General features: G+C 41.5%; 1 protein-coding gene across 1 annotated transcript in view; it reads left to right on the top strand.

The window, feature by feature from the left end:
* bcr (BCR activator of RhoGEF and GTPase) overlaps positions 1-16,321 on the top strand; it is a gene marked incomplete at its 5' end in the record, with an annotated part of 90,749 nt that overhangs the window by 55,456 nt on the left and 18,972 nt on the right. The window contains 6 exons of the mRNA XM_080510342.1: positions 5,283-5,387; positions 6,095-6,280; positions 12,087-12,194; positions 13,475-13,532; positions 13,650-13,702; positions 14,929-15,069. Coding sequence (XP_080366468.1) covers positions 5,283-5,387; positions 6,095-6,280; positions 12,087-12,194; positions 13,475-13,532; positions 13,650-13,702; positions 14,929-15,069 — 651 coding nt within the window. The remainder of the gene's footprint in view (positions 1-5,282; positions 5,388-6,094; positions 6,281-12,086; positions 12,195-13,474; positions 13,533-13,649; positions 13,703-14,928; positions 15,070-16,321) is intronic.

The following is a 16,321-nucleotide window of genomic DNA, read 5'->3' as shown; positions in this document are numbered from 1 at the left end:
TGATCAAAACAGTCATATCAATTTGCATGATTTACACATAATTCTTGACAGTGGGGTGTGGTGGGATCATTTGAGGGGGCAGCCTCGGCCCTTATACAAAGTAATTGCATTAGTGACCACAGAGCTGTGTCAGTTCCTCTGCCTCATTCAGTCTGAACTGGTGAGTGAGCACCTGTCAATCTGATTGATGCATCGAATCTGCCAATAAATGATGAGTCCCTCGACTGAATCCCGCCTTTGACCCACAAGCTTTAGTGCTCGCTGATTTTAATGCTACACAGGAGCGTGCACGCATGCACATGTGCACGTGCACATTTGTATACCTCCCATAATTATTGAATTGACTGACATTTATTGATCCTATCCATTATATTCAGCTTACACTTGACAAACCTTAATCTTAATCAAAAGTCTCACCATTTTGCTGATGAAGACAATCTTTTGTCTATACAATAAAAGCAGGGCCCCATAATGGCATTGTTCAAAAATGCACACGCAAATATACGCACAGACTTGCAATGCTAGCTTTGTGGGGCTTTACCATTGATGTAATGCATTTACCAAGCATTCCCCTTAACTAAGAGTCTCATCCTACCCTGTTACTGAGCTTAACCTAATTGCAACACAATAAAAGCCCTCCATGTGTCGTGTGCGTCCAATGTTTTTGGATCACACGTCTAACATTTTTGATAAGAGAACAGAAAGGGTGTACACGAAGGTGCTCCTGTTAAATTTCTGCTTGATGTTACGCAAGCATGTTCTCAGTTATTATGCACTAATTCAAAATGTTCTTAATTTTCACAGATAAAAGATAGAGTTGTTGTATAGGATATTGAATTTGTTAATTGAACGAACATTCAACTTTAAAGGCAGAATTATTGAAAAAAAAAAAACCCTAAGTAGTAAACTAGCAGTAGTTTAAGGCTGCCATAGGCACAATCTGATGGTTGGGTAAATATATTATGAAACACTATAGAAGTTATCCATCAAGATATCGCCAGTACAGCCAGATAGGCTCTCAAAAATTGCCATCAGACTCGATTTCACCACCGTCCTTGATTTGCCCTTGGACAATTCCTCTCCAAACATCATGCCGTCCTGCTCCTCTAATTGAGGAGTCAGAGTCCAGACAAGCTCCTATTGGCTGAGGGGGAACTGATGGATTCATGAAGTCACTGTGATGAGTCATCACCATCAGCAGTACTGCTGATTTAATTTTCCACAGTGGCTCTCCTTATTCTATAATCTGACTTTCTTGCAGTCGGGAATGAAAAGAGGGCAGCCAGTGAGTGGAAGTGACTTGTTAGGACTGTTGTATAATAGTCTTTAGTCACACTGTCTTTGTTATATCCACATGAAATCCTATCGCCAGTGTGACACCTGCTTGTAGGTCAAACCAGGACATCCTTCTGTGCTAATTTCACTTTCGTTACTCAAATGGCATAATTGACAGTCACGAGACAAAAAATGTGAAAAAACAAAGGCCCTTGGCAGCACTTTTAAAAGGCATGGTTCCATTAATGGTTTATTCTTTGAACTCCCTCAGGTCACTGAAACGTTCTGAAATGGTCTTGCTCATAAACCTCTATATATTAAAACATAAATTCTCACTATTTTCAGTCCTCACAAGGTCACAAGATCATCTTGTTTTTCTGCCCAATCAGCACTGAACCTCCAGTCCAGTGTTTCTTAAATGGAGTAATTGCACCCTGAGGGGTAATATCGAGTCCTGCAGAGTGTACAAAGTAGTTAAAACACTCAAATTGATCAGTAATTTGTAACGAGGCAACACTTTATCTTCCTCTCTTTTTTTTTCTGGTGAGGTCTTATGAAGGGTAATATTCCAAAATGGATACATTATTGATATGTAGCTCTCTACCAGAGGCTTTGTTTTGGAAGAATAAGCCTCCCACACGGAGATTGAACCATGCCCACCCCACCGCCCTCTCAGCTCCACCCAGTTCTCACTGTGCACAGGCTTTGTGTCTCTCCAGGTAATTTTGTGTTGGATGCTAGACCTTCTCACATTTTACACTTAAGAAATGCTGATCTCAGGAGCTGGTATGCATACTCATCTTACACTTATTACATTTGGATTTTAATACAATAAAAATTGTTTCACCCTCCATTAAAATGGGAAAAATCATTGTCATGATCCTTGTGATCCAAGATGCTGCAGAGTCCCTTCTGAAACAGTTAGTGTTAAGGTTTGTTCAATGACAATACATCTCAGTTGCTAAAATGCATCGTATCTGTAATGAACCGCCACCAAATGGCATACGGCAATTAAAATGAATTGCACTTAACAAATCCAGCTGAAGCTAAATGTCAGCGCCTCTGACATGTGACTGAATGTGCACTTTGAATAACCAGAGGTAATGTCTGCATCTTAAAGTGATCCTTCTCCTGCAGCTCAGGATCATTCTAAGTGCAATGAAAGCAGATGTGGAGATAGGAAGCAGTCACATGAGGCATTTCAGAGAGTGAAGGATGCTAAATAGATCAGAACATGGAAATTGAAAAGGGTTAATAAAATGTAGAATAAAGCATGCCCTTCATGGTGTCCCTATAACCTGACAATCTCCTCCATGATAAGGCCAAAGAGAGATGGAGAATAATGTAAATATTGCTCCGTCTTGACGCGCAGAGCTTCATCTGCGGGCTCTTCAAACACTTTCTGTTCTGAATTCCATGTATCTCCTGCAAACATGATTCATCCATAAACAAATCAGAATTCCTGAATCATGTTGGGTTGAGCTCTTGCTAAGCTGAAAACTGTTAAGTGAGACTTCAGCTGTGAAATATTAGCTTTTTTATGCCATTGTCGGACATGAATACACAGTCAAAAGAGAAGCTAAATATACCCCAGGCAAGGCAGAGTGTGTTTTATTTTTACTTTTTTTGATTATCCAAAATGCAGGCAGACACCCCTTTAGTCTGAACTCAGAGACGGGCTCATTAGTTGCCATAGTGATGAATAAAAGATGATATGTCTGCAAATGTAGGAGCTTCCTCTGGGAGCCGTCTGGGGTCTGAAACGATGAATAAACACTTTACGCATGCCGTCTTCCCTCTGCCAGTTCACTATAATGCAACTGGATGTTAAAGTTCCCTTCTTGTGATTGTCTTGGATGTTTCAAATGGACCCTCATGCTTCTCGTGTCATTTTACAAGCAGGCAGAGTCACATGCCTCATGTCAATACTCGTCGCTCAGCAGATTTTATTTATTTTTCATTATTCACGAATATTCCAAGGCCTCAGTTTCTGGTCTCTGCTTTCCTCATTTTAAGGTATTGAACACAGATTTGTGTGCATTAGATTGAGTTTAAGGGCAATCGTAAATCAAAATTACATCACTTACATGTGCTGTATTTCTTTGAGACAGTTAATTATCAAGACTCTTTGTAGGGATTGTTTTTACGCAAATGAGATATGAACCCGTGTCATCTCCCTGTCTTCAACTTGTGTCCATCTGCTTTGGAGGGAGTCCTGATATGAGATTGCAGTGGTATTTACTTTTCCTACTTTCGCTTCAAAATGAAAGCGAGAGTAGAGTTAATATAAAATAGGATTGTTGCTTGAGCTGTGATAACATATACGACCACAGCAAGTCACATCCGGGTGGGGCAAACAACTCGGCCATAGATTCCCCAATAGTGGCAAGGTGATTTAAGTTAAATGATGTAAACATGAAACTGAAGAAGATACGTCTTCAAAATAAAAATTTTATATGTAGTCAATGGTTTTTTTTTTTTTTTAATTATAACCTTTATTACAACTGTTGGCAATGGCTAGTGACAAACACAAGCACAATCAATAAATTGCTATGCTATTAAATTCAATTGGATGATATTCTATTCTCGGTCATGTCTCCACATATAGGTATCGGCTGCACAGCATCTAAAACAACCCCCTCAGTGCCCCCTGAAGCTCATAGCACAAAATTAAAACTCGTACTTGTTGCACATTTCGTCAAGTTGCTGAGATCCACTTTAAAGTTCTGGTATCGAGCATGTGATTATTTTTCATCTAGCTAGCTGATCGATAGCACTGTGGACAAACCGATGTCTATTCATCCCTGCAGAAATCGTGCCGGTAATGGACTCCGGTGTAATAAAGTCCTTAATAATCCCAGTGCGTTTCGTAATCTTCACGGCTGCAACACTCCCCAGAGATCTGTACTACAACATCTGCTCATGCAGTGGCCATGGTAACAGTTTTCAGACCCATTTAGACCTTCATTTAAATAAATGCATGCACGCCCACAGACGGTCATGTACTCGCACCTCATGTGCGTATGTAGATGCAGCTCTCGGGAGTTATGTACATCATTTGAATTTTGCTGAGGCTCAGGTGTAGTCATGGACATGGTTCAACAACTTCTAAGGATACATTACTCAAAAAATAAAAGGGTGATGCAGGTCAGCAGGATTTGGAGATGGACAAAAGAAACATGAATCATAAATTCAGAATATAACAAAATTTCATGTATGTCCACACCTGTAAGCGACCTTTCACCCTGGCTCCTCCTGAATTTCTGTGGTTCATCAGATGCGATGGATGACAGCAGCACAGCAGCAGGACCCGAGCGTGGTTTCACTTGTGAGCGTCATGTGCCTCACATGCTCGGTCTTGACCTTTCCTCTGGTGCTTTCACACCTCAAATCCATATGATCGATGTGCAGACATACATGTCAGTGTGTGGACTGTGTGGGAAATTACCACACGCATGATATGACAGCTCCTGGTAATAAAGGCTCTCATCTTTCCGACGCTTCTTCTGTTCTTCCTCTCTGCTGTCTCCTCATTGCCAGAAGGACTAGATGTGTATGTGCACATATACACTTCACACTTACACATTTACTCATGCAACCACATATTTACCACCACCACCCCACCCCCCAAACTTTTTTTTTTTTTTTTCCCTGCCATGGGAGACTCTTCCTATTTGAGTTATTTCAGACTTAGTGGGTAAACAACACAGCCCGAGGAATCTGCGTCTCTCTGTTTTCCTTCACGTCTGCGCTCCTCGGTGAGCTTTGACTGTGCTGAGGGGGGAATGTGGAGGCAACCAGGGATGTGTGCTGGGAGGTGTATCTGTTGCTGTTTGGATTTTCAAGGCGGTTCTGTGTTCACACGCAGTACGTCAAGAAGATATTTATGCTCAGCTAAAATCCAGGAACCCTTCAATTTAAAATAGATGCAAGTCATATCGGAGGTGTTTTTTTTTATTTTTTTTTTACGATAATAAAGATCTTATTTGTCTTTGTGTTTGTTACAGACTGAATGTGACCTGGAGAAGGGTTTGGAGATGAGGAAGTGGGTCCTTTCTGGGATCTTGGCCACTGAGGAAATGTACCTCAGTCACCTGGAGGCTCTGCTACTGGTGAGAGTACATACAGACACACACAATAGCAGATGATATATGCATTGTATTGAGTGAAGAAGAATGAAAATTGGGTTTTAGCACACTTGTCATTGCCAAGCTTGTCAGCCTGTACCAGAAGTGGGCACTCCTGGTCCTAAAATGCTATGTTCTCCATCTATTTTCATATCAAGCTGTTTTTTCATGCACACAAATGCTACTACAAAATCAGTTAATTTCGCTTCATTAATTCTTTCCTGCAAACTCCAGCAACATACATAGATAATTTACAGATTAACACTTTTTTTTACATGTTAAAGTCGCAGTCATCTGATAAAACATTTACGTCAGCGGCACATTTCTGGCCTATATTGCTTTACTTATAACGATAGGTGTTGATAAAAGAGTTAGTTTTAAGAAGATCAAAGTTGATTAATGAGCATTTTTTTGGTTGTGTATGCCCCAATATGCCCGTGTGTCCATAGCTCACCTCCTTATTTATGCTGCCTTTGTTACTTTTTAAATATAATATAACATCTTCCATCTACCATGTTTTGGTTCGTCAATATCAGTGTATTTTGATGGTCCAGAAATCCTCACAATCCTACAAATTTGTGACCTGCTGGTGAATCTTGTCTCTGATTGAAGTCTGTACAGCAGTTTGTCGATGTCATCAGTGGTCTAGTAGTCATGGTTGCGCCTGTGGTGTCCTGTGCTTGGTCCCTCAGCCCATGAAGCCTCTGAAGGCTGCTGCTACGACGTCACAGCCCGTGCTCACTGTGGCTCAGATAGAGACCATCTTCTTCAAAGTGCCTGAGCTCTACGAGATCCACAAAGACTTCTACGATGGACTCTTGCCTCGCGTCCAGCAGTGGAGCCACCACCAGAGAGTTGGAGACCTCTTCCAGAAACTAGTGAGGCTCGGCTTTATTCACCTTTTGGAGCACCTTTAAAGTTCACAGCGAAAGAAAGATATGAGTGAAAGGACTTAAGGTGCTGTGTATGTGTTTGTGTATTTTATGAATGCATTAAGCTCCCCCATTGCAGCTGCCTGACATCCTCCCTAATCAAAGTGACAAGACAGGGAGTCTAAAAAACTTGACAATATTAGAAAGGACACTCGAGGTTATACGGCATCGTTTATGACCCATGAACTCAGAGCAAGAAGACACATTATTCATTATAACCTTGTTTCTTCCGTCTGAATAATTCTGGAGCTGAATTTGATGAACCAGTTGGAAAATTAGATCAAATTTCTGTGGGGGGGGGGGGGGTCTTTTTAAAATAATTTTGAATGACAACAAATTGAATCTAAATCTTCTCACTCTCAGTTCCACAGACACAGCTGCTTGCTCTGTCTTTCAGTCCACCGGTCGTTTATGCCAAGGCTGTCAGGGCCAAATGTACACTGGATCTATTTAATCATTTCCACAATAGGTCAATTAACCCACAAAGAATCATTTGTTAATTCTCCCTACCAAAAAAACCCCAAACTGCTCATCTCCCACCGGTGTCTCCTTCACTTGAGCTCTCTCTCTCTCTCTCAAACACACACACACACACACACACACACACACACACACACACACACACACACACACACACACACACACACACACACACACACACACACACACACACACACACACACACACACACACACACACACACACACACACAGAGGGAGGTACAGGCATGTTTCACAATGCCGCCTTTCTGCTTCAGGCAGCTGAGGCCATCACAGCACTGTGTGCTTTGTGTCTTGAAGAAGCTGCTATAAATAGGAACCCCCCCTCTCTCGCCCTCTCTCTCTCTCTCGCTCTCGCTCTCGCTCTCGCTCTCGCTCTCGCTCTCTCTCTCTCTCTCTCTCTCTCTCTCACAGACACACACTTATTCACTAATCTCAGGAGGGTCCCCTTGGGGCTCTGCTAAGAAATTGGGATTTAATTTGCATCATTTCCTGTCAAAGAGTCGCATTTAAAATCCTTTTTTTCTCCATCAAATGTTAGTAATTGTCAAACTGTTTGTCTATTGCGCCAAAAGCAGCTCTGACAAACATGACGTCATTGTGTTGCGGGCAAGGCAGCTAATGAGTGCAGCGCTGGATATTTAGTCTGGTAGTGAGACATTGTATTAAAAAGCAACCGTACACCAGTCGTATGATGGCTGGTCTGCATCGTATAGAGATGGATGAAATCTGAACAAGCAGACGTTTCATTTAAGACAATTGTGTTTAGATGTTCAGCAGGTATTTACTCAATGTTCTTATGTCTGTCTGAGCGTCACATCATCCTTGCGGAGTCAGGATTTTTCCACTTTTTCTGCTATCAAAGATCCACAGTCGCTTTCTTTGCCACTGTTTCTCCCTGCATACACAGATTCATATTGTTCACTGGGGTGTACAACCATATTCTCACCCTCTTTCTTTCCTCCCGCTCACCAGACAGTAGTTAATAAAAGTCAGGACGAGAGGATGTTGAGCCTACAGAAAGCAAAAAAAAGAAGAGAGAAAATGCTACATGACAGCCGTTCCGTCGGGAGGAGGCGGAGGGAGGGAGAGATTAGATGAGAGTAAGAGGAGGTGATATAGACGAGGACTTGAGGGGGGTGAGGAGGGAGAGCCGAGAGAAGATGGGAGTCGACTAGGCGAGTGAGATTTGGGCTGCTGCAGCTCATGATAGAGCTGTCTCACCATGAGTCTCAAATCTGTGCAGAGAGACGGGCTTAGGAATCATGAGACATCAGAACAAGGAAGGCGAGAGACAAGGGAGGAAAGAGGAAGAGGCAAAGTGTCACTGACGGGTTATGAGCATGAGTGTCAAAGAGAAGTGTTTGAAGGCTGTAAATAGGGCAAAATCACACTCTTTCTTCTGCTTCGACAAAACACTGACTTCACACAGGAGCAGAGGAGAGGCTTTACAGGATGAAAATAGTCAAACTGATAAAATGGTTTTGGAATGTTCATCTTTAAGAAAGACTGATAAGACATTGTCCTGTTTCCCCGGGGCTGTGGCTCAAACTATTGGCTGAGGAATTTATTACAAACTATCATGATTATTATACCATCATTTGTTATATATCAACATCAGATTAAAACAAGTCACCTTTTCCTTACGTTGCATCTATTTCTGATTGCTGTGGATGAAACGGATCAAAAAACACATTTTGGATTGCGTGGATTTGAGCCACGCATCAAATGTTTGTTTCTTTCAGATTTTAGCATGTATGAGCTCAAATCATGGTTTGTATCCTTCAAATGCCTCCGTTAGCTGTAAAAAGTGACTTTAGAATCAGTCAATTATCACTCACATATTTACACAGCTGGTCTTCGAATGCAAATTTTAAAGGGTTAAGTGCCTGAAATCTGAATTCTTGGCCTTTTAGTGGCGACGACTGTTCAGTCAGCAGCATATAAACAGACTTATGTCTGCATGATGTTACACATCTTATTTCTGATTGGATGGATGTACTGTGGGATTCCTGGAGGCCACCATGGTAACCTATATATAGATACAAGGCTCTACTTCTCCATTTTCTGTCAATTTTAGAGTTTTCTAGAGAACATAACTGGTCTAAAAGTTACGGTTATGAGAAGTGTGCATGCCAAATCCTGTCAACAGCGATGGAATAGAAATATATGTCACATATGAATTGTGTATGCCACATTGTGACTCACTAACAAGTAAACATGGTAAACTGTTATCTGTAACACATCAATGCTGTCCTTAGAGCTTGTTAAATCGCCTCTCTTGGCACTGAGCTCAAAGTATTTCTGAATGACCACTCGGAGCTTGTAGCATGACTCCACACTCTGTCATTTAGCAGTAAATTAAATGAAAGCTTTTTAATTACATCTGTTCGCATCATTACATCACCGTAGACTAAACACTGCGTTTTCCCTTTGTAAGGAAAAGTCGGCGCGTGTGAAGACGCCTTGCAAACCAAAGCTAAATCCAGCCTTCCCATATAATGGCCATGGTCTGTCATGAGGCTGTTTCGCTAATGTTGTTTTCCACTGTGGATTACACACATGCTCTCACACAGGACAAATCCTGAACTGAGAAATCCAAACACCCAAGCAGTTCTTTCATCACCCAAAGCTATCTTCTACTATGATACTGTAGCTGCGTCTGCACGCTGGCTAAGCCTTGGTGGCGTTGTGTGTGGCTGGCAGACATTCGGGCTCTCTGTTCTCGCCGCAGTCAAACTGTCACGCTCTGAATGCTCTCCGCTGCGGTGCAGATTGTGTGGCCCAAGGCAGGACACAGGATTGTAGGACTGAGGAAACTACTTTTTCTCTGCACCGTCCTCCTTATTGCTTCTTTCTAGTGTCCAATGTGGAAGTGCAAAATATGCTTTTGAAGCAGCTTTGCAACGGCAAGTCATCGGCAATCTCAGCAAGCGGCTCACAGGAAGAGGACGCGTTTCTTAACACGAATTCTAATTTCAGTCTTGTGTTGGCTGGAAATGTTCAGGCACATGACAAGCAGAGCTGTGAACACAAAGAGAGACGTGTCGCACAGTAACACGTCTGAGCTGCCAGGGATAACAAACTTAACTGCCGACAATGTTTATACAACTTGTGGCGATGCATTCCTGCTCAAATCAATTCACACACAACCTGTGATGGAGATCATGGGGTCAGTTTGGAACATGCGGGGTGACACAAGTCGAAGATCGTTCAGAAACAGGATTTGAGAGGATGAATGTGCTCACTTACAGATAACGGTTAAAAGTCTGACGTTGAAAATGAAGTTATCAGGCACAAAATTAATGATTTTAGAAATAATGAAACGCACAGCTCAAACCAGCAAGCTTTAATTTTAAGCCAAGTTTGACCTCATTTCACATGATTGTTCTATTTTGTTTGTTGATTTGTTTGTGGTAATTTTTTTTTCTGAAATTCATACCAGTAATGTACCACTATTAAACCACTTTAAAAGTCTATAATATGAAATGTGACTCACTTTGTGGGTGGTGCTGTTCAGTTTTGAGCCTTCAAGGCCTGCTGTTCATTTTAGCCATTTGCTGTTATTGACTAATCTGTAATCAAACAGAATAACTCTAACATGGTCACATGAGCTGATAAGTTTCTCAACTCATATTGATCATATGCTTTGGTTCACCTTCTAAACAAAAGGGGGAACAGATGATGGTGGTGGTGATCTAAACTGTTACTATAGTCAAAGGACACTGGTTTGAATCCAACAGGTTCCCACACTGGACAGGTTACCCATCCATAACAGAGCAATCGGAGAGAGATGGAAAATCATACACACACATTCACACCTCAGGAAATTTAGAGTCACTACTTATTTTCTAAAATGGAAGAACCAGGCAGAAAGAACCCCCCCCCCAAAGTTTAACCTGGGCTCAAACTTCTTGCTATGAGGTGAGAGTGCTAACCACTGCTCCAGAGTGGGGTCTGCTAACAACGGCAAAGAGTTTGTTTGATACGTTTTTTATAATCATTATTGTTTACACATCAGCTTCCTGGCTCAAATTTGACTGACAGTACTATTAATGATGTGTGCCCAGTATCTCTGTTGATAAGGAATTGCGATGATTCACTTTTGTCTTCGCCGCAGATAAAGCTGTTGAATTATGAACAAAATTGTGTTCTTTGTTTTCAGCTTGTCTAATCATCTGATTACTCATTCTGCATTCACAAATGAATGCAGCGTGATTTTAACTGATACAATGACCAGAACTATTAAACTAATTCATGTCCAGACTCCTAAAAGGACAGCTGCCCCATTTAAGCTCATATGAGGCGAGAATGGCTTAAATATATCAACATGGCCGGAGAAAAGAGCTTTAAAGGTGATATTTTGTGTTCAGTGCACTCAGGTGAGAGGTGCTCCGGTGCAGCATTCGATACGCAAGAGGTGTAAGCGTGTACGTGCGGCTCTCGACAACGAACACAAAGCCCATCTCCACTGTACTCTCTCTCCTCCATCAGCTTTTGTTCCTGGGAATTGATTGTCCTTTTGTTCTCCACTGAGATGGATCGCAGCGCTGGCAGGCAGCGTTTGCTGGAGTTTTATTCCGCCATCCAGCTTCCTAAACGTGCTTTCATAGCCTCTGTTACACTAATCATTAATTACTTACCCCGGTGCAGAGCAGGTCCCGTTGGTTGCCATGACAACCAGATATGAGGACCACCATGGTTACGCGCTGATCTGTCTCTTCTCTTTGCCGGTTGTTTCAGTTCGATTGTCTGCTTGTGGTGTCGCTCAGATCCAGTCAAACTGCTTCTGGTAAAGATGATGTAGTCTTTTATTTTGAAGCCTGAACTTTATATTGTTTGTATTAAAGATTGGTGGATATCTCGTATTATATTTGTGATTGTAAATAAACTCAAATCAACCAGAGTTGTAAAGATGACCTCAGAAGATGTGCAGAGGGGTTTCGGACACGTTTACGGTTTGTCTCTCCTGGACAAGATGGCGCCCGTGTGTGTGGCTTGCAGCAAACTGACCCAACATCTCAGCTCAATCGTGTCCACTATCAAGACCTGAATATAGAGAGACAGTAGAGACTCAAGTTAGTTTTGTGTAAGCATCTACTATAATAAAGCCACTGCTTTGTAAAGCAGCAACCAAGTTGTAATTTTTCAGTAAATTGCCCAGAGCAGGTCTGAGCAGACATGTTGATTTCTCGTCTGTTGATTAAATGCCGAACTTCACAACCCTCCCGTTTCTCGTTTCCCTCCTTCAGGCCAGCCAGCTTGGAGTTTATCGGGCGTTTGTGGACAACTACGAGCTGGCAGTGGAGACGGCGGAGAAGTGCTGCCAGGCCAACACACAGTTTTCAGAAATCTCTGAGGTAAGAGCATTTATTCCAACAAATGATCTTGTTGGGTTGTGTACATTGATTCACATGCTCTACTGTTTTTTCTGGGTTGTTATTATAAGAGATCCGGTTGTGTGTGGCTTTGTACCTCATCATTAATAAAACCCATCTCCACCTTGGTTCCTCTGCTGCAGTGGGACACTTAAGTCGAGAACAACTTTCTCCCAGAGCCTGAACGACAAAGAAGATAACTAATTTGTAGCAGTGTTACATCATGTTTTATTAGTATAAAGAGAAACAGTTTAGGAGCAATATTTTGTCCCTGATGCACTTCGCACTCTAAACAAACTCCCATTATTCACCCACGCAGCTTTTATCATTTCTCTGCATTTAGATTTGAATGTTCTGCTGAATATTTCTATAAAAAATGCGCTGTGGGGAAGATTTAGTGTGCCAGTGAATGGTTCATTGTTGTGTTTACATAATCTACATGATACAAGCAGAAGGCGGTGGATGGTACAAGTCTATAGATGTCACTCAAGGCCTCTACTCAGTTTCATCCTTAAATCTAACCAGCAACATATGAGCTCACCTACACAGAGCTAAGACAGCGTGATTAATCTGAACGTTTATCTTCTCCCTGAACGCAGGTTTCCAACTGCTTCATGTGTTCAGAACGTTATATTTTTATCTTAGACAAACTAGACATTTATACTCACGCCTGGAATCTAGTTTTGGAGATATAACAACGCTGACCCAAGTCTAAACTAATTTACATTTCCAGCAGTGTTGTATTCAGACAATCTAAACGCGGATGAGAATTGTGAACACTCTAAATGTGTTACAGTATTGTGCAGCACAGTAATGGGCTCAGATTCAGCTTTTTATTTCTCGCCACATCAAAATTAATAAACTCAGCAAATAGAACATGTTTAGCAATTTGGGCATGAATCTCTTCTACTGTTTTTTTTCCCTCTTTTATTCAAGCATGTGGCAGTTTTTCATTCACCATCAGTCTTTGTCTGTGTTTTATGAGGGCTACCAGTCAGTGCTTAGGCGGGTATCTACATGCAGGATGGGGAATTCATCATTGAGGGTTGTTAATGGTCTAAGTAATGATGCATGACTCTGAGCAAGATGGTGGGGGAGAAAAAGCTGCTGAGGATGGCATAATTAATTTGGAAGTGGATGACCTCAGAGCCACAGCGAACCTTATAACCCCTCCATGTTTTGATGGCGTGTACTCCTGAACTCACTTTAATGTGATTTTAAATACATTTTTCTGCATGTTTTTTCGTTTCGCATCCAAACAGAACCTGAAGGTGAGGAGCCCAAAGGACTGTAAGGAGACAGCCAAGAACTCTCTAGAGGGTCAGTTATCTCAGACTGGGTCTAATAAAACATACCAGAAATTGGAATATTTACATATTGCATACAATATTAATTCAGTCGTATAAAAAATTCAGTGTGATCTTTTCTCATTCACAGCTTTACTATACAAGCCAGTGGACCGAGTGACACGCAGCACTTTGGTGCTTCATGTAAGTGAGAGCGCAAGCTCCGATTTGCTCCATAATATTGTCACAGTTGTGTTTTTCTGTGTGTATATTGGTGTTATTAACCTAACAACATGGCATGGGTGATCAAAACCTGACCTGGACTGTTTGCCTTATTTTCCTATTGTACAAGCTCATAGTTACTGCATGAGCGACAAACAAGTTCACTTTCCAGTTAGAAGTCTGATCTTTGTCAAATTATACATTATGCAGACAACAGGACTTTTGTCCCTATAAAATGTATGTATTATACTCAAACGCTAAGTTTTTACATTTAAATTATGCAACTTTTGTGCCTTGGGTGTAGATTACATGTCTATGGAGCCCCTGAGTGGCCAAAGAGAAAAAAAAATTAAATAATGCGTGGGAACGAGATAAAAAGTCGTTCCCTTAAGTTAATAATGTGAGGGCACAAGATAATTTAATCCGTGGCCATGAGATAACAACTTGTACTTGGCGTTATGACTGCAAGCTGAGGTCTGCGTGAGGCTGCAGGGGGCGCTCCGCTATGAGACGCCTCACTATTTTCTACCCACAGAACTTCTTTAAAATAAAGCAATACTTTTGGTTCATCGGCAACTACAAAACAAGCTTCAGAATACTGTAAACGAAAGCATGGATTTTTTTAGCCATAAAATATGCCTTTTAATGGTGCTTCATGTGAAAGAGACTTTTAGTTGTTGTTGATCAGCGTGTGTTTATGTAGGTTGCCATTAGAAACGGCTGTAGAGCTGCGTTCTACCATTGTACGCCTCCATTCCTCCCCGATGTTGAAGCTTTTGATTCAGACACGTCCAGAAATAAAGGGAAAGGAGCAGACATTCACAATGTAATGCCCAAATGTAAAATAAAATGCCCCAAGCTCAATAATTTATTGGTAAAGAGGGGATACATGAATCGAGGCTGCTGAGAATTAAATCCTCTGGCCAAGATGAGTTTTATGCATCTGTAATTCACATGGTTGAGTTAGAACACAACAATATCTATTGCCAGTGAAGATATGGTGTCAGTCCACTTATTCATCCCACAAATGCTTGTTCACTTCAAGTGTAAATATAAAAAGCTTTGGTATAGTGTAGCAGTCTCTGTCAGTAAGTAAAGAAAACACAATTGCCAAAACACAAATGTCCTAATTTTGTGTGTCTTTTGGCTTTTTTTTTTTTTTTGCCTACATTTTAGTTTTTACAATATATGTCTTTGTATCGTGCCAGGATTTGCTCAAACATACCCCAACCAGCCACCCGGACCACCCACTCCTGCAGGACGCTCTGCGGATCTCCCAGAACTTTCTGTCCAGCATCAACGAGGAGTCGACGCCCCGGAGACAGTCTATGACTGTCAAAAAGGGAGAGGTGAGTGTGCAGAAACTCTCCAAAACATGCTGATGTGAGGAATGTGCTGCACTGTGTTCCACTTCTAGAATCTTTTGGGATCTCTTTCTTTCCTCAAGTAGCTGAGGGGCAGCGTGATGTAGCTGAAATTAAAAGTGCAGCACCAGGCTGTCATCATACTGGCATTTTAAACTTAAAATATGATAATAGTGTAAACACAAAGCGATTTTTTTTTCTTACTCTCACACAAGTCCAGAAAAATTTATTAGCCATTGACAAGACTTAATAAAGCTGTGCAGCTCTTAATGTGAAAGACTTTTGATTTGAACTCGACTAATTCAAGGCTATTGACTATGAAATGTCAATCTGTACCACTGTCCTTTGAAAATCTATTTGTGTCCATTACTCATTTTAAAGGTGGTAGTAAAACAGTGTCAAAATTGCTGTTCATTATTTAACCCTTTAAAAACAAGGGTTTGCATTATTCTCATGGTAACAGTCAGTGGTGCCACACATCAAACTAAACCCAATTATTGTCTTTTTCTTCAACCCATCTCCCACATTTATTGATGGATAGTTAGATGTCAAGAAGTTTAGGCTACCTTGACGCCCATGTTTTTTTTAATGAGGCCTTGTTGTTGCAGAAATTTTGCATTGAAATGACTTTCTTAGTGATCCCGCTGGGGAACTTGTTTTCTAGATTGATTGGAGGTTGAGGGTCTTGCTAACAGCCCCAGCAACTTTCAAGAAGAATGTTAAAATATAGAATAGTCAAAACAATTGTTCAACGCTAACACAGCTGCATGTTGCATTTTTATTTAAATCACCCAATCTGTACATATTTAGGTTCTTTTTTATCATAAATAAATTATTATCAAGCTCAATTAAAGCCCAGCAGTGACAAAGATAATCCCCTGAAAGATATAAAAGGTGGTTTTTATTGATTTAAATGGATGTGGGCTCTTCATACGGTAATTTCACTGTACTATTATCCATGATGATGCCATGACCCCGCCCTCCAAATGATCTTGAGGGTTCTGCCAAATGAGTGTACAGGGGCCACCAATCTGCTGCCTAAAGCAAAGTGCATGTCCTTATATGGTCACACACGGGTTGCCTGGGTGAGGGTGACTCTGGTTCTGTCTGCACCCCCCCCCCCCCCCCCCCACCCCCAGCACTGACACACACAGCCCGTCCCCCCACAGTCGCTCCCATCTCTGGAGATGAGTTGATGCACATGAACGGATGCCCCCTGATTGATAGCTCGCGTGAC

This window comes from Blennius ocellaris (assembly GCF_963422515.1).
Source record: "Blennius ocellaris genome assembly, chromosome: 15".
Taxonomy (NCBI): Eukaryota; Metazoa; Chordata; class Actinopteri; order Blenniiformes; family Blenniidae; genus Blennius; species Blennius ocellaris.
The sequence above is the reverse complement of the archived record's forward strand: the minus strand, read 5'-3'. Positions and strand labels throughout refer to the sequence as shown.